Raw genomic sequence first — 18,058 nt, 5'->3', positions numbered from 1 at the left:
ATGACTATGAGATTTAAATATTATATTTTTTTCATTTTCCCGTCGTTTCGATAACTTTGCAGCAACCTGGGGAGGTTACATTGAAATAAATACCTAGTTTATTTAAAGAAAAATTTTTTTAGTTAAACTCTGAGATTGAAAAATTTTGATTTAGAAAATTGTCGTTGCTTGAAACCACTTAGAATTAAAAAAAAAAAACTTTTAGAATGAAAAAGACGTCAATGTGATCAAGAACTGAAGCCTAAATTTAAATTGATATAATATATGGAAGACCAACTGACAGACATTCACATCTCGTCTGCCCGTGATCACGGTAGCTGTGAAGTAACCGAAACGTCGAGATTATGTAGTTTTAAAATAATAAAATCCGCGTAGTATATCCGAAATATATTATTTTCATTTAAATGAATAAAACTCGCGTAAGTCTTAGATCTCCTTACGTAACCTATTTCAATTGACTATCTATATTTAATTTTTATCATGTAATTTTTATTCATATAATAAAAATCAAAGTTTTAACTTAAAAGTATGAAAGATCTCAAATGAAATAGTAGTGAAAAAATATTTTCAAATAAAATTTTGATTTAGCTGCATGGGACATACTTTATTCTTAATCACAATATTAAAATATAACTTTTAATATTGTTGCGTAATTTATTTGGTAATTCAGTATCTTATTTTTGTATTGACCTGATTTATAATTTATTTAGTTTATATAAATCTGCGTCAATCAAATGTTCAATCTCGTGGCTCTATTCCAATATTGCCATCATTTGATGTATTCTGCTACAAATATTCCCCAACCTGTCTCCTTATTAATCCTTACTGTTTTTCATTATTATGTCAGGGATCATAACCGATAAAAATCATCATCTTCCGAAATATAAGATATGCAATTAATAAACAAACAAATTGCCTGTAACTAAACAAATTTTTCACATGTGTGTTGTTGATTAAAACGAAAAATATTAGAAAGTAGAGTTTATTTACAAATCGTAGTACTTAGTATACATTAAAGTTTTTAACTTTTCATGAAAACTGTATCGTTATTGAAATTTCGTTATAATATGTAACCTGTTGTTTGGTTGTGATAATATTTCCAACGTTGTAGGATTTAAACAAAACAATATTTATGTTAAATTCACGTTAATGTGGTAAAGCATTCGATTGACTAGATCAGATTAATATCATTCGTAAGTTTAATATTCCTGATGCTCCGTTGCTCAGAACTTAATCTTCTTTATCCGCCCAGATGCTATCGCCGTTGAATTCTGCTGTGGCGCTCACGTACTTCTGTATCGCTGGTAGTTTATACAAATACACCGATATGATCGAACCGGCGCATGCCCCGAGCCAGTAGACCATAGCGTGTTCAGCTAAGGTGTGCCCTTCGCAGCCAGCTTTCAAGGACGTCGCCAGAACCGGATTGAAATAGCCACCGGAGTAGTCGAAAGCTGTGAAAGTAATTATCACCATATTTACAGTTTGTTACGTAGTAAATAATGATATATTTACATTTAAATTATTCTAAAATAGAAGTAAAGTAAAACTTTGAATAAAAATAAGTGAGAAGAATGTATCAAGATATATAGGTTTGCATTGCTGGATTTAAACTTGCAATGTGCTATGCCCATTATCATGCCCACGCCCTGGTCCTTCCATATATTATATCTATTTAAATTTAGGCTTCAGTTCTTGGCCACATTGACGTCTTTTTCATTCTAAAATTTTTTTTTTTAATTTCTGACTAGTTTCAAGCAAGGACAATTTTTTAATTTAAAACTTTTCAATCTCAGAATTTCACGAAGACGCTTTTAAAAATATATATATTTTTTTATTTTATATACACATAAATCCCTTCACAAGTAATTCAAAAATATTACCTCTTTTTCATTTTATAAAGTGTAAAGACATTTGCATAGAAATTTATTATATTTCCTTTCTTTTCTCAAACTGTATTCACGCCCAGTGCATTTCAACCAGGACAGCTATTGTCATTGCATTTATTTGACGTAGTGTTATCATCAAATGAAAGTGGACTTTAAGTGCACTTCCAGCATAATAAAGGCATCTTCATTCATGTTCCAAGTGAAAATGAAATTAATTCTATTAGCTACCCCGTGCAGGACTTCGTTCATTCTATTATGTCTGGCCATAATGTTAGATCTAACGAGATATGAAGTTAAGAAACAGGAGCTAACGAATTTTCTCAATGAAATGTAAACTACAAAGTTACACATAAACAACAATTACAAGCAAGTTAACAACGATGGTGCAGCGTTCAAATACCTTTTCCTACACGGATTTTGCAAAACACTGACACACTGAGGTCGGCGTTAGCACTACTGTCTTCATAGTGATAGGTCAGTACCGTATTCCTATATAAAACCCCTGCAAAAGTGAATTCATAAAAGCGAAATGAGAATATCAAAAAGAAATCATGAATACAGATGCCGTTATTATTGTTACTGATCGCAAATATTAAGAGTTATTACTTTTTTAATTTAAGAAAGCATTTATGTAAATTTTAAGCAGCTTATTAAGGAGACCATGTCATACAAACGCTGGTCGTAAACACTCACCAGCTACGACAAGAGAAGTTCCTATGAACGAATCAATGGCTGTCGCAAACCTTGGATTAAGGTCGCTCAGCGATCGGGACGCGAGTCTGCAAAGACAAGTCGCTACTCCTTCAACTATAGCTCCGTAAAGAACAGGAACCTTGGACCAAAACAAGCATAAACTATATTTAAAAAAAATTAAGAAAATTTCTCAATTACTCTTATTTTTATTAAACAACCGCTACCAGCAAACTCGATTTAATTCTTTTCATCATTTTGCTATGGTTATTATATTCATATATTTTTTGTTGAAAAAATTTATGTCAAGGAATAAAACAATCAGTCAAGTCAATTGTACCCTAACGGAGTCTAGTGCTTGCATCTACAAAAATACAGCCTTGTCAAGAGAGGACGTATTAATATAGCACCCGTAAAACAATTCTGAAGTGAACTTACTCCGAACTCGTTTTAGGTGCAGTTTTGGTTATTTTGAATAAAAAAAGGTGTTAATTTACTTCGAACAAAAAAAAACTTCTAAAAATACATGCTTATAACTTATACTACTATAATTATAATCAATTTTTTTTTATTTTTAAACTTGAAACTCTCAAAGTTACCTGCAAGCTTCTAACAAAATTAGTGTGTAATCTGATTGCAACGTAGAATAAAGTTTTCCAACACATACCTAAATTTACTAGCAACATAAAAGCCAATATCTTTCTCAATATAACTACGGTTTAAAAAGCAGTTCTACAATTCAATTAATAATTTACTGTAAATGTAAGCAAGCAAAGCCTTAAAAATATAATCCTTTAAAAATACACAATTGTTATAAGTTCATGCTTAGAAACATAATTTATTTTACTTCTTTTAGTATATTGAAATTATCGGATAATTTTGAAATCGTATCAATTCAGCTCGTTAAAATTATGGGACTATTCACCTGTAAATCGGCCGTACAGTCTTCGAAGGCTTTATTTTTATGTGTGTCAGATATCTCTAAGGCCCAATACATTTGTATGTATTTATACACCAGGAGTCCACCGGCCAACTCTGCCCATGTCTTAAGTAAGGCTTTTCTTATGTCGCCTTTGCCTGAAATAAATAACAACGTATCCATTTAGGTACATTTTTTTCCAACGATTAACCAGATAGTGCTTGAATATCATTCCACATGATGTGAGTGAAAATAAAGTCGTAAAGGGTACAAGTACTAAAACAGTTAAATAATATTCCTTTATTCTATGATGACATCCAATGTAAAAGGTATTAGAAGTTATAAAGTCGCTTATAATAAAGAAAATTAATGCACACAAAAGACATTAGCAAAGTAAACAAAGATAAGGAAAACATACAAGAGCAAGGAATAGTTAAAATATTGTTGTATTTAAAATGTTATTTTTTACCTTCTATGACGTCCTCAATATGAGTGTAGGGACACGCCGTCGCCTCTCCCCAGTTCAACGACCACCAAATCGTGAGCGCGAATAAGAATATCGCGTATGTCGCTACACCGAAATTGTCTGCAACTGAAAGACAACACGGAATTTAGAACTAAATTGTTGTAAAAGTATATCCAGTCATGATTTTCATTTTGTATATTATTACAGTGTATATGCAATTCGCAAAATACATAGTAAATAAAGCATTGAGTAAACGCAATTATCAGCTAAGTGCTTAGACATTCCCGAGGCAATTCATTACGATATCATTATAGAGATCAAATAATCAAGTTACCGATGATGAGCTCAAAGCAGCAACCGCATAATTCGGCAGCAGCTATTGCTTCTTCGAACAGCAGTCTGATGAAGGGTTCTCGAACCGCCTTTTGCACCAGTCGCCGAGCGCAGTGAGCAAGCAGCGATGTCAGTAAGATGAACAATGTTGACACCACTAGTGGTGCAAACGTGTCCCGATTTACCTTTAACAAATATATTAATCACTAAATTATTTGCTACAAAGACGATAAACTGCAACCAGGCCAAAACATTAAAAAAGCTGAATTCACTGCGTTAATGTACCTTTTTTTAATATTATGTTTGTACTCAAGCAACGACAAAGCCTTCGAGTTAGTGCCTAAACCGTGTTTCGTTTCTGCAAAGATCTTAGGTTATTATTTTTTACTTAGATAAAATATAGAATTTAGAATAAAGATAAAGAGTTTATGCATTGAGTGTTCATCCTATAGTATAATTCGTGTTATAAGATCAATTAGGTTTCTAGTTTGATAGACTTGTAAAATGAATGTTTCGAATATAAAATTAATTAAAATTAGTTCCTTAACTTGGGAATTATGTACATTTACAGAAAGAAATTACATTATTATGTACATTATTTACAGAAAGAAACTGAATGAAAAATACTACAAATGATTCTGGAAATTCACAATTTTTTAACAATTTGTTGACCCGTCCATTTTACAAGCACGGCAGCGTCAAGCTTACTAAACAGACAGACGAGAAATAGTTGCACGCCACAAAGGTATTTCCATTTAAAATGGCGACTCAGCGAAAACTTGAAGGTTCTCAAATCAATGAAGTTGGTAAACCTGATCACAAAACTTCTATCAATGTTGACAACTCCTAACCAAGCACTTCTTTTCCTCATAGTAATTGATAGCGCTCACAGTAATGTAATGGAATTGATACAAAGATCGGCGTTCGCCATCAGCCGTTCGTTTATTGAAGACCTAGCCTTCTCTATCCCTGGTATCAATAATAACTTGGCTGCTATTAGTAGGAGTAAATGTGATGGCCTGAGATTAAACCCATCTAAAAACAAAATCATTCTAATTGGTGCTCAATACTTGTTGGCGGAATCGACCGGCGTAATCTTCTTATAATATTTTACGATGATGTATCTTCACTTCTTTGTGTTTGTTTGAAATCTTGATATAAAATTGGACCAGATGTTGTCCAAGTCTATCCATATCCCGTATATTAGCAGAAAAACCGTTTAAATCGTTGATCTCATTAAGTTTCTTCTAATTTCAACTAAAATTATGCGACTAAATTCTCATTATACTCAGTATTAATGTGTGTGACGATGCAAGATAATTTATTGGATCAAGAACAATCTTAATAAACCTCAGCGTTTTCAGAATGTCATCACACCAGCCATAATATTGGGTTAGAATATAAACGCATTTCTGAATTTCATAACCACTTAAAGTGTCTCCATACATCGCTTTCGGGAATTTAAAGCTCTTCCTTTTCTTTACTTTTTTTTTCGAATTGACAGTAGCTGTTAGCCCTATTGGCTTTTACAGCGTCACCGGGAGGGGTGGGCGGCCCGATGGGACCTACCCGTTTAATTTGGCCCCGAAGGGCCCGACAGAGGGATACGCCCGTCCCAAGGGTGCCTCTAAGAGGCCGGACCTCGGCTTAGGACGTCGTTGTAGTGGAGGATGGTATCGGAAGATGGGATTGCATGACGTCCCGGACGGCCTTCTTTACTGTGTTTTATTCGATACTAAGCTAACCTTTTACTTTAAAAATAATCTCGAATAGTTTCAGAGGAATCGAAAGATTCGCATTCATTAGCTGTGTCCATTACTGTCTTAAGACAACAATTTAGAAACAGTTTCTTAGAGTTCAACAAGTTCCATTGTAGGACGCTTTACCATTTTAATTCGACTGTCTAAATTTGTAAACATGTGTAAGAGGCCTTGAAGAAATATTTTCTAAAGCCAACTAATATGAACTCCAAATATATAATTTTATTTTCTAGAGATATTATGACAATGTCGCTATATTACTAGAGTTTAGTTTATTTATCAGTATTTATTTTTCATATTATACTATACGTTTAACGTTTGTGTATAAGTTTATTGGTAGTATTTTTTCTCAACATCGATGAAATTAATTTTTCCCTAGCCCCAGTTTTTCTGGTTGCGATCATCGAAAGAACTATTTTGCTTCATTTGTTTTCGGGGCTTGTATTTTTTCTGTGTTTTCGATTTCTGTAGATTTAAGTATAAAGCAAAGTAATCTTTAATCTCGCTACACGGTGTAGTTCGGGATATTAATTTTAGTTTTGAATAATATCAGCAAAAGTCTAAAGCGAACTGAGAGAATATTCGTTTTGTTTTATGTTTACTTACCAGTAGTAAAATCAATGTAACAAATGACCACGTTTAAGACATTTCCTTCAGGCTTTTATGTACCACTGTGATTCATGCACACATACATACACACACACACACATACATACCCTCTGGTAATATTTATTTTACACGACCTTTCAATCATACAAAATATAATGTGAACTCAAAATACTCAATTTAACCACACTCATTAAAACCAGTATGTGGATTCCCAATTGTACTATTATAAGCGACAAACAAAGCCAAATAACTGTATAATATACCTATCACTGTTATAGCCGTTTTCATAAGTTGTACGTAACAACAATACAACCGTAATTTATCATAAATTACAACGACTTGTAACGGGCGTATCTACGACTCAAGTATCCACACTCGCTATTTAAATTATATGAATCCTATAAGTATAAAATATAACAGTTTCAAAATTTAATTAACGTACCGCTTGTATATTCAAAATATTTTTATATTTTGGTATCCACTCAAGCTGTCAAATATAGTTAGAGCGTTTGAAATTTTTTAAAATTCAAAGTAAATTGAATAAAAATACGGGATCACGATATAGTATTGCTTTAAAATACAGATTTTTGTACAGAATTTTCGTTGTCAAGATATTAGTTATCAAACTTGTTAACATTTATTTTCATATTAGAGCTAGGTTAAGTCTTCGGTAGTTATTGTAAGTCTATGTCCTGTTTTTAAGTTCTCTTGTAGTAGTTGTATCTCGAAAGGACCCTTTTGTTTTCATTCTTACTAAGCTATTATAGATCGCACTGTTATACAAATATAATATAGTGTATATTTCTCAATAAATATTTTGTCCAACATTTGAGAGTTTTCCAAAACGAATTAGTATTTTCTTTTATTATTTTTATCAAATAAACAAACGAAACTGCAGCTTTACGTGTAGATAACTTTAGATCTAAACACGAGGACAAGCTATCATTGAGATAAAACTAATATTTTCGGATTTACTACGAGTTTTTAATTATTTTCACTACATATTCCCGACGTTTCGATTACTTTGCAGCAACCGTGATCACGGGCAGACGAGACGAGCTAACATTGGTTAAGCATACATTATTTTTTATCTCATATATAACTAAGATGTAGAAATACCATCTAAAAATTTCCACAGCATATTCACTTAAACTTAAATATCTGATTTTTTTAGGTACTATATATATAAATAATTAACATTTCCAATAACAAATTTATTTATTCTGAAAATAGAGAAATTCGCATAACATCACGTGAAAAAAACACGTTTATACAATCGAACTATCATAACAAGTTGCTATTTTAAAATGCCTGAAGAGGTGCAAAAATAACAAAAAAGAGCTGTTTTTATTTCCCGTATGTTTACATTAGCCGGCGAACGTTTTCAATATCCAGTACTCTAAATTAAAATTGAATGGACTGTCGGTTATTTTTTAAAACTAAATAGGAAATAGAAAACTGTATATTTTTGTATACGTATGTTTTTATGGTAGAACTATATGTACTATTATTTAAAGCAGTAAAGCACTTTGTAATGACTATGAAACTTAATAATAATTATGAATATTGATTAAGAAAAACTATTAAAAATACAAAAAAAAAATTATATTAAAAAAAATATTTAAAAAAAATTGCAAAAATCACTCAATCCAAGAATATTTTGGGTAACATTTTCTTTTCCCAACCCAGTGATTTAAAAAATAATACGTACATGACATTACCAACAGACTACAAACGAAGGGAAACTAAGTTTTTTATAAAAATATTACAGTATTTAGAAACATAATTGAAAATCAAATAGTCTATAAATATTCCGATGTTTATTTAAAATGGTTATGAAGCGCGAACCAGAGATTGATTGGTAACAGAACAATTAGTATGCTCAGTGGCAGATATTTTGGTACAAGGTTCTGTCTGTAGTGACCGTGAAAGAATGATTTGTATGCTCATTCACTGGTAAAATAAAAATAGGCTCCCGAATTACTTCATAATAATATATTTGGTTACAAAAATTTTGAGCATTGTATAAAAGTTGCATAGAATTTTAAAACACGTAACGTCTTTGAAAAATAATCTCCAACATTTGTATATACCATCGTTTTAATTTACGCATAATTTTTTTCTGAACACAAACCTCGACTCTAATAAGTTATTTGTCACATTATTGAAAAGCCTATTAATAGTTTGTCCAAAGTATAATGAAATCAATTGGGGTTCGACTTGGACTATCCACGACATACACTTACCCTAATAACTACTTTCAAAAATATCCCCAAAACGTCAATAGCGAACTTCATATTGATTAATCTTCCTCGTCAAACACTTTCACATCACACACTGGAAATAAAATCACACCGATATATATATAGAATGCAATGACATAACACTTATCCCAGATTAAGTGACATACCATATTAGTGACGGGACCCTAAAACGGTGCAGGGTCTGACAAAAATCGGGACACAAAAACCTATGATAGTTGCAACGTTTGCTTTTATCCGAACGTTCTGTGGGCGTGCGTAAGAGCATCGCGAGGCCGCTGGATCTTAATATAGCACGAACAGCGGATTGCTCGACCCAGGACTTAGTGATGTACTGAACGTTATAATGCTTGCTACGTTAAGCATGGAAATATATCCAAATATATCCGTTGCGGGTAACTGAAACGAGTATGAACAACATATCGGATATGACGAAAACCTACAACAAATAATAACACATGGATTTTCTTTCAGATTCACAGAAAAAAAACGCAATACCTACCCATAAAAATATAGTCCTTACAGTGTTTAAATACATTTTTTATATATCGATTATCATAGTAATCATTAGGAACATGTTTGAAATTCCATTTCATATCCACAAATTTAGATGACGAGGAATTAAAACAATGACATTTTTGTACTATTACTGAGCTAACTATGGTAAGCTAAATTATATATAGTAATCATATTTATATAACAGCCAGCTATGGTAACGGAAGGGCCAATATGAAGTGAATAGGCTAAAGCATTATTTAATACTTCCGAAACAAAGCTCAGAAACAGCTATACTTTATCTTTAGATATGTCATAATTTTTATATTCGAATTAAATATTTCGTCGGAACTATCTTAGTCATTGTCTAAGCTTTGCGGGATATAGTTTTTAATCTAAATATAGTTATCGTTAAAGACATATGTCTTTCACTTGTGAAGTTGTGAACGTTTGTTGTGACTCATTTGACTTATTTATTATTTAGTTTAATTTTTTTTTAAATTTCCTTGCGGAATGAGATGAATATCTTCAGTGTGTTAAGACGTTCATAAAATTTACTCTATTTACCTTTATTTTACACAATTCTTAAGAAAAAGCTTATGTACCATTTATACAAAAACTATCTAGGTCTTTTACATTAAATTTAAGTATAGAAAACCAGCTAAAATAGAGAAATAAAGCATATATTATACAGTATTATAAAAAGCTATGGGAATTTTTCATTAGGATTAAGAAGGAACTATAAAGGGAAACCAGTTTTCATGTCTGTTGGTTTTCTAACTAATCAAATGATTTAAATTCATGTGCGTAATCTTAATTTAAGTATCACTAACTGTTATTATATAATAAAAACTATTTATTAATGCTAGCTCATAGTAATATTATCATTCTAATAACAAAATTAACGAATGAAAAACATAAAAGTAGGCAAATACCTCCCCGACACCGTCGCGCCGTGTCTAATAGTATTAGTCTGTTGCTGACACTATCTGGATACAGGGTTACCAACATTTCAGGACAACTGTAGAACATATAATTACTATACTTAATTTAAAAAAAAAACTAATACCGTATTTGCTCTGAGATTTTAATCTAACAGAAACGATTTAGAAAACATTTTTACAATATTTTGTTGGATGTATTGAATAGCGAAAACTGCGAACAATTTTCAATAACGTTCATTGATATTTTCTTCAATATCTGTAAAATGCAACTGAATATCGCGGAATCCGATGCATTTGTATGCCGAGAGCTATTACCCAGGATATATTTGATAAAACAAGATTGAAATATACTTCTAATATCGTTATATTCTACGGTTCGAAAGCTACGTACTTATTGCATGCGTTTCAACGCTAGACGTCGGCAGAATTATTTCTTTTAACATAAAATATGAATCGCGAAATGCAGGTGAACCTACTAGGAGAGGTCGTGCGAGATTGGTTGTAAGCAAAATGCAGATTCACTGCTGAATTTCTTTGTAAAATGTAATGCTTTTAAAAATTAATTCCCTTATCTCGATGCGACCGGCGTAATCTGCGATCAGTGTTTCGGATTAAATAAAGTAGAATTTATATTTTAATGGTTATGGAAACCCTTGGGAAACTTTAATATATAGCGTAGACAAAGTTTCTCAGATAATAACATCGAATTCAATTTTTTTATTTAGGTACCCACTATTTCTATTTTCTGCTTCTGCTTTTTTGTGGGCTAAGCTGGGCTCAACTCAAATGTAGGTAAATAATAATGATTGATTTATAAAATATACTTAAACAATGAAACCCTTTGTTCGTTTTTTATCACTTAATAAACACTTCAGTATCGGAATTTGAAAAAACATAGTATTGACAATACGGTTCAATCTTTGTGACTGACAAAATTTTATTATAAAACAAAACCGTTAGTTTTATCTGCAAGAAGACTGCTTTAAAAACAATAACAATATAATTAAAATAGATTTATAAAACCTTGTCTTACGGAAAATGAGCGATACTTTAATTAATTTTAATATTTATCGAATTCTAATAACATTAAAACAAACATTAAAATCTATCTGATAGCCTTGAAACCTAAGTTATGATTTCTTTTCCATGTTTTTCTTGATAGTGAGTAACTTTTTATATCGCTGTGTTAAAATTTCTGGATCTAATTTTTTGTGCTGTGTCTTGAAGGACCCCGGACCGACTTCGACGAATGGGTACGCACCCATTTTCCTGTTCAATAATTTATATTCTGAATGATATAACTGAAAAATAATTAATTAATAGATAAAATATCAGTTGGCCTATAAATATATTAGTGATTTATATATATATAAATAACAAATAAAAGCCAAAGTATTCAATCAGTAGAAAGCTGAAATGGTAGTCTTATTGCAATATGCAACATAGCTCATGTCTTCACTAATTACAAAAATTTTATAAGTACGTTATTATTTTTAAGTTCAAAAAACTATGGAGATCGAAAAATTATAAACATACTTGGGAAATAATTTAAAATTAACCAAATCAAACTATCGCGAGCTTCATTCATTTAAATGAAACTAATATTATTCGGATATACTACGCGTGTTTTATTTTTGTAAAAAAAACCGTGATCACGGTCGCTGTAAAGTAACCGAAACGTCAATGTGACCAAGAACTCAAGCCTAAATTTAAATTGATATAATATATGGAAGACCAACTGACAGACATTTACATCTCGTCTACCCGTGATCACGGTAGCTGTGAAGTAACCGAAACGTCGAGATTATGTAGTTTTGTACAAAAATAAAGCTCGCGTAGTATATCCGAATAATATTAGTTTAATTTAAACAAATCTAACTATTTATTCTACTCGTTATATGCTTATACGCCAGGATATAAATAACTATTTACTTAGTTTTTATGAATTTGAAAGAACTAAAATTATATGTTGTTAAACTAACGAATATATCGAAGTATGAACCAACCTTAGTATTGAGTCCATCGGTGAAGTATATTAATGGCACAAAAGAGCTGACCACTAATGTTTTTACCAAGATATTAATTAGAAGACAAATATTCAAGATCATGTTTGTGTTGAGCTGAAAATCAAACCGGCGTATGTCGAATATTATTCACACTAAAGCTAATAAATGGACAAAAACAACATTGCTACGTTTTAAGCTTTGTGTCTTCGAAAGCTAAATTACAAAGTCCCATAACCAAATACGTGGAAACTCGTAAATATGACCTCTACTTAATATATTAGTAAATATAGATTAAAAATACTATATATTTATTTATTAATTTGTTTATTTATTATGATATTGCGACGTGTTCTCCAAATTTTAAGTGGAAAAATAATTAAAAATATATGTGTGTCCGTGTGTGTGTGTGTGTGTTTGTGTTTGTGTGTATGTAATTGTATTCAAGGACCGGAAAATATATAACTATCATAAATAACGGGATTATTTGTTATAAATATGGGTATGTATTCGTGTAACCTTTTTTGATGCTATGTTATTGTGGGACGAGCTACAAAATGTACGTAAATTATTAAAGAAGCACGAATGTTATGCGCGCGGTATGTTTAATATTAAATTTTTAATATTGATTTTATAAATAATATAATTCAAACTGAGACCTCAATCTAATATCTCTTATTTCACAGTGTGTATGTGTGTGAATAAAATATTAAAGTTTCGAAAATACAAAAGGAATTAAGATAACTTTTAAAAAAAAAATTCGACTTGTCTGCTGCTGTTAGCCCTGTTGGCTTTGACAACGTGGTCTTAATGGAGCCTGCCCTTGAAAATTGGTCTAAAAACGCCCGGGGAGTTAAGCTCATCCTAATGTTGTGTCTAAAATGTCGTACCTCGACTTAGGATGTCATTGAAGAGGCGGTGGTATCAGCAATATTATAATATGCCGTCATCCGATGACAGCAGCGAAGTGTATGAGACTTAACCTCGTTTGTTTTGGGTTGGGTGGTGTGTGTCATGGAGTGGTGGCTGAGCCTGTATTGTCTGTCATCGTCATGGTCTAAAAAAACGTCTTTAGCAAGTTTTTTGTTTATTGATGAATTGCGGGGCGACAAATAGACGTCTGCTTAGATTTTAGATTGTAAAAAAAATGAGACTTCAATAAACTACTTAATATATTTATCGTTAAAATGTTTTCTCAATATATGTAATTTTATCATCCGACCCAAAAAAATGTTATTTGTTTTAGTAAGCACAATTGAATATAATCATATAAACAAAATAAATAAAAATCACTCGAAAATTCGTATATAAATAACTTAATAAAGAAAGGACTCTTAGATTGATTTTAAGTGTATCTAGAAAATTGAGAATCTCCACCTTGTCCAGCTATCAATGTATTTTTAACTAATTCGTTATAATCAACTCACCAAAACCGTTAATTTTCAATATCTCTATACTGATCATACGACGATACAATTCCTTTTAAAAAAATACAACCGCTTTTTAAATGTTTCAACGTAAAAAAAAACTTCGTAACAACGTAAAAAAGAAGAGTATCCTACATATATGACACAATCGAACAAATCAAAAATAAAAATATGTAACAACAATAAACAATAGGCACTATTATACTGATCCGAAATTTAATTAACTTCGTTGTTTCATCTAGCATTTGAATGGCAATCAATTTGAATTATTCACGGAATGATACGTGTATGCCTTCAATTAATTACTTTTAGAAATAAGATTCATTTCAACAGTTTAAATTGGAACCATAACAGCATTTCGATTTTCCCTCTACGATTAATTTTATATATCAAAGATCTGTTGAGAAGCCCTTTATTTGGAATGGGTAACATTATATGTAACAAACAAGTATTTTATCTTATTCCTGTTTGGTTACCTTAATGTGGCTGACATCAATTATAAAGTTGTCACTCAACAATGAATTAATCTTCCACTGTAGTAAATTCTCTGAAATTCTCAGTATTATAATACAATGAAACGTAAGCAAAGACATTCCATTTACTTTTTAGTATTAATATTTTAAGCAACATTGAGAAATTAATGTATAATGGATTGATGATAACTATCAACTTTATAATTTTGTGATAGTAAAAGAGCGATAAAATAAATTTTATAGTTTTTTGAATGTATTTTAAATAACCTATTTTAGAACCACATATGTATATCAAAAGAATAATATGTATACCCAATCTCCGTCTTCCATTGGTAGATAATAATGCTGTGATAATGAAAAAAGTCATTTAATTAAAAAAATATATCATGAAACTTCATTTAGGTTTTACGACTTTAATAAAGTGAGCCAGTCAAAGTTATTTTTCGCTCATTTAGGCATTAAGACCACATTATCTAAGATTATTTTTGTATTGGCTTAGTAACAGTTTGTCATTATTAATAAAAAAATACGGTTTAATGATTTGTTTTTATACAATTAATTACGACCTTTGCCACTTTAAAAGTTAAAAGTACTATACAAAAGCCAAATGCAATTTGCCAAGAAGCCAACTTCTTCATAAAAAAGTTAATCAGCTGCTTAAGTTGACAGTCCAGTAACAGAATTGTCATAATTTCAAACATCTATGCGTGCCGGTCATTCAACGACTAAAAGTTTTGAATTTAACTACAATTTAACAAATGTCTATATTCAACAGTTTTCCCGGCTTGCCGGGCCCTGACGAGACAGCGTTCTGTAAAATAAATGAAGTCTATTGCTGTGCCAACGTTCGTTATGGAAATATTTCAACATTTACCAATTCGGTAAGGTTAATCGTATTATCCTTTTCAATAACTGCATTAACTGTATTAATGTTCTGTGTCTAAAGAATTTCTCTTTTAGATTAAAAATCATCCAAAAATTAACGTAACAAAGGATCTGTATCACCATCACAGATTATCAGATGAAAACATATCGGTCTATGTTGATGTTGAAGACAATTTGTTAAAGAAAATAACGAGTGTCTGGTACAAACAAGGATTTTTAGAGGCTCTTAGTTTGGCTGCTGACCCTAATGTGAACCGAGAGAGCCAAATCCTTGCCATAACAGCATCATATGCACTGAAAGTTGCAAATTTGTTCACCACACTAAGATATTTCATGCAACCCCATTTAAAAGACATAGGACCCAAAATAGTATCGAAGTACTCGAGAACTCGGAACTGGAGTAATGCACCGGTCAAAAGTATAGCATGGCATCCACATGCAACAAAAATTGCTTTAGCCACTGCCGATGACAGTGTGAGAATATATTGTTCGGAAATATCATTTGTTTCTACTCTTAAGTGTAAGGCCCAAGGTCATGTGTCCTCATTGAGCTGGAGGCCGTACTCGGCATCAGAAATAGCTGTCGGATGTGAACAGGGTGTGATAGTATGGACTGTGGATCCTAATTCCATGTTCACAAAACCATCTTCAAGCAATGCAGTGGTTCTTAAACAGTGAGTGTGTTTATTTTAGTAACTATTTGAAGTATAAATTTAATTGGTTAATAAAAGGAAAATTAATTTAATTAATGTAAACCAAAACTATTATCATAATTTTTATGATATAAAAAGAAAAAAATATAACTTAATCTTGTAAGTTATATTCATTTATTTTACTATTATCGCCCAGACCAGGTCACAGTCCGGTGACCGATGTAAGCTGGTCTCCGAATGGTGACCTTTTAGTTAGTTGTTGTGGCTCCGATACATCGATGCTGGTGTGGGATGTCAGTATGGAATCAGCAATACCTTTGAGACGTGTCGCCGGCGGTGGTATTGTATTCGCGAGGTGGTCTCTTAGTGCAACTAAAATATTTGCCGCCACTTCATCTATAATATTCAGGTTGGTTTTATTGAAATAATATCTTAAAATCAATAAAATTTAAGTGTCTGTTTGTGATATTAAAATAACAAGTTTTTACTAAATATGTGCATATGAAATTATATATAATGAAATAATTTTTTTCAAACAATTTTGTCTGTCAGTCAGTCTGAAACGGCTAGACTGGCTTGACAGCTGAGGTGATTAGGAGTAACCTAAATAGTCATTTTTTCATATTATATCTCATTTTGTTTACATTTAGTGCAACTTTTGATAGCAATATTATCATAGTCTTAAACATTAATTTGTAATAATAATTTATTCCAGGGTCTGGGACACTCAGAGCTGGATCCCGGAACGGTGGTGTGCTCGTGGTTGTAGAGTTGTAGCCGCTTGCTGGGGACCGCAAGATATTATTTTATTTGCCGCTAAAAGTGAACCTATTGTCTATGCGTTGACCAGTACTGGACTTATAAACGGTATATATATATATATAATAATTTAACAACTTTTATATAAAAAAAAACTTGAATATTATTTGTTTGTCCATTTTAATTTTTTACTAATAGCTATCACTTTTGTATAATATATAATCTGTATTAAGATTCTGATTTTTATATAACACAATATGAATTAATATTGGTCGACTTGGATATAACAAAAATAAGACTATATTATTTTAATACAGGAGCGAAAACAAGTAAAGCCCAGCCAGTTCTAGATGTGACAAAGATAGAGCTGCCATCTGGTGATATTGTCGGCGGACCAATACTGGACATGTGTTGGGACTGTACCGGCAAATACTTGGCAGTGATGTTTGAAGAGACGCATGTGATAGCGGTCTTCTGTACAACACAGCTGATGATGCATCTCAGTGTATCCCCATGGTAAGTGGGCAATGAAGAGAACAATGTGTTCGCTGATATAAAGGATAGTTACCGAACAGGGTGTTCAAACAAAAATTGTTACCATGATGAAAAAAAGACCATTCTATGTCTTTATTTGACAAATGTTTTCCTGTGACATATTGTCTAACAATTAAAATATCCTAATATCAAATGTATATTTATAGGATAACCTAAAAATTTCTATGTTCTGGACTACACCAAGAAAACTTATCGTTTAGGCAGCACTTATGCCTGATTTTTCTATAAAGTTTAACTTAACAACAATCTTACAGTTAAAACTATGAAATCTCTACAGAATATATATTTAAGTTATTTAATGTGTTTTGATTGAATTATTTTGCCTCTCGTTTATTGTTATATAATATTTTTTTCTTAATAGATACGTAAATAGTAAAATAAATACAATTAAAGTTTAAAAAAATTTAAACGTAAGTAACATAATTCAAGACAAATTGCTTTAAGTTTGAGCTCATTTTTAAATAATATCAAATGTCAAAATGTTTGTGTCAAAAAAAAAATTTTTTTTTTATATTAAAAGCAAGCGATTTGCTTTATTATTTGTCCAACTTAAAGAAAAAGCCATATACAAAAAAAAATTAAGAATTGTTTGGTAATTAATGATGCGTACTAAATTTCGCAGCTGCTTCATTTCCGGTATCGACACAGAGGTTCCGTCAACGATGGCGTTCCAAGAGAACTTCAGCGAGGGTGCCTGTCTCACCATAGCCTGGTCCAGCGGCAGGATACAATACTTCCCAATAATTTACACTGATAACTATTCTTCGTAGGATTATTTGAATTAAACAAATTTGATGTTTTGTGTTTTACTTATATTGATATTATATTCTTTATACCCTATATATAAGAAAAACAAACTAGTGGAGATTTTCAACAGACCACCTTAGTACTATAAAATTTTTAAATATAAATAATGTATTTATAATCATGCAATAAC

General features: G+C 31.3%; 2 protein-coding genes and 1 long non-coding RNA gene across 5 annotated transcripts; 1 reads left to right on the top strand and 2 right to left on the bottom strand.

Moving 5' to 3' along the window:
• Positions 1-966: 966 nt before the first annotated feature.
• On the bottom strand, positions 967-9,266 carry LOC116771371 (aquaporin-11). 3 transcript variants are annotated; one of them, XM_061523253.1, is made up of 8 exons: positions 9,077-9,264; positions 8,913-9,003; positions 4,299-4,482; positions 3,968-4,090; positions 3,505-3,656; positions 2,583-2,721; positions 2,290-2,391; positions 967-1,454 (listed from the first exon to the last, which is right to left on the bottom strand). In XM_061523253.1, the coding sequence occupies exons 2-8, from the start codon at positions 8,961-8,963 to the stop codon at positions 1,231-1,233; spliced, it is 975 nt and encodes a 324-aa protein (XP_061379237.1). In that variant the 5' UTR covers positions 8,964-9,003; positions 9,077-9,264; the 3' UTR covers positions 967-1,230. The 3 variants fall into 3 exon arrangements, with proteins under 3 accessions (XP_061379237.1, XP_061379238.1, XP_032519105.2); XM_061523254.1 differs by lacking the exon at positions 8,913-9,003 and having other exon boundaries at positions 9,077-9,266; XM_032663214.2 differs by lacking the exon at positions 2,290-2,391 and having other exon boundaries at positions 9,077-9,257.
• A 2,016-nt stretch (positions 9,267-11,282) lies between these two features.
• On the bottom strand, positions 11,283-13,892 carry LOC133319330 (uncharacterized). The gene is made up of 3 exons (XR_009752980.1): positions 13,797-13,892; positions 12,373-12,486; positions 11,283-11,667 (listed from the first exon to the last, which is right to left on the bottom strand). It is a non-coding gene; the product is annotated as an uncharacterized LOC133319330 (long non-coding RNA).
• A 1,061-nt stretch (positions 13,893-14,953) lies between these two features.
• Positions 14,954-17,934, top strand: LOC116771330 (aladin-like). Its single transcript, XM_032663157.2, has 6 exons — positions 14,954-15,150; positions 15,230-15,828; positions 16,004-16,216; positions 16,523-16,674; positions 16,884-17,082; positions 17,744-17,934. The coding sequence occupies exons 1-6, from the start codon at positions 15,028-15,030 to the stop codon at positions 17,889-17,891; spliced, it is 1,434 nt and encodes a 477-aa protein (XP_032519048.2). The 5' UTR covers positions 14,954-15,027; the 3' UTR covers positions 17,892-17,934.
• The last annotated feature ends 124 nt before the right edge of the window (positions 17,935-18,058 follow it).

This window comes from Danaus plexippus, chromosome 17 (assembly GCF_018135715.1).
Source record: "Danaus plexippus chromosome 17, MEX_DaPlex, whole genome shotgun sequence".
NCBI lineage: Eukaryota > Metazoa > Arthropoda > Insecta > Lepidoptera > Nymphalidae > Danaus > Danaus plexippus.
Note: the sequence above shows the minus strand (reverse complement) of the source record. Positions and strands in the feature narration are given on the sequence as shown.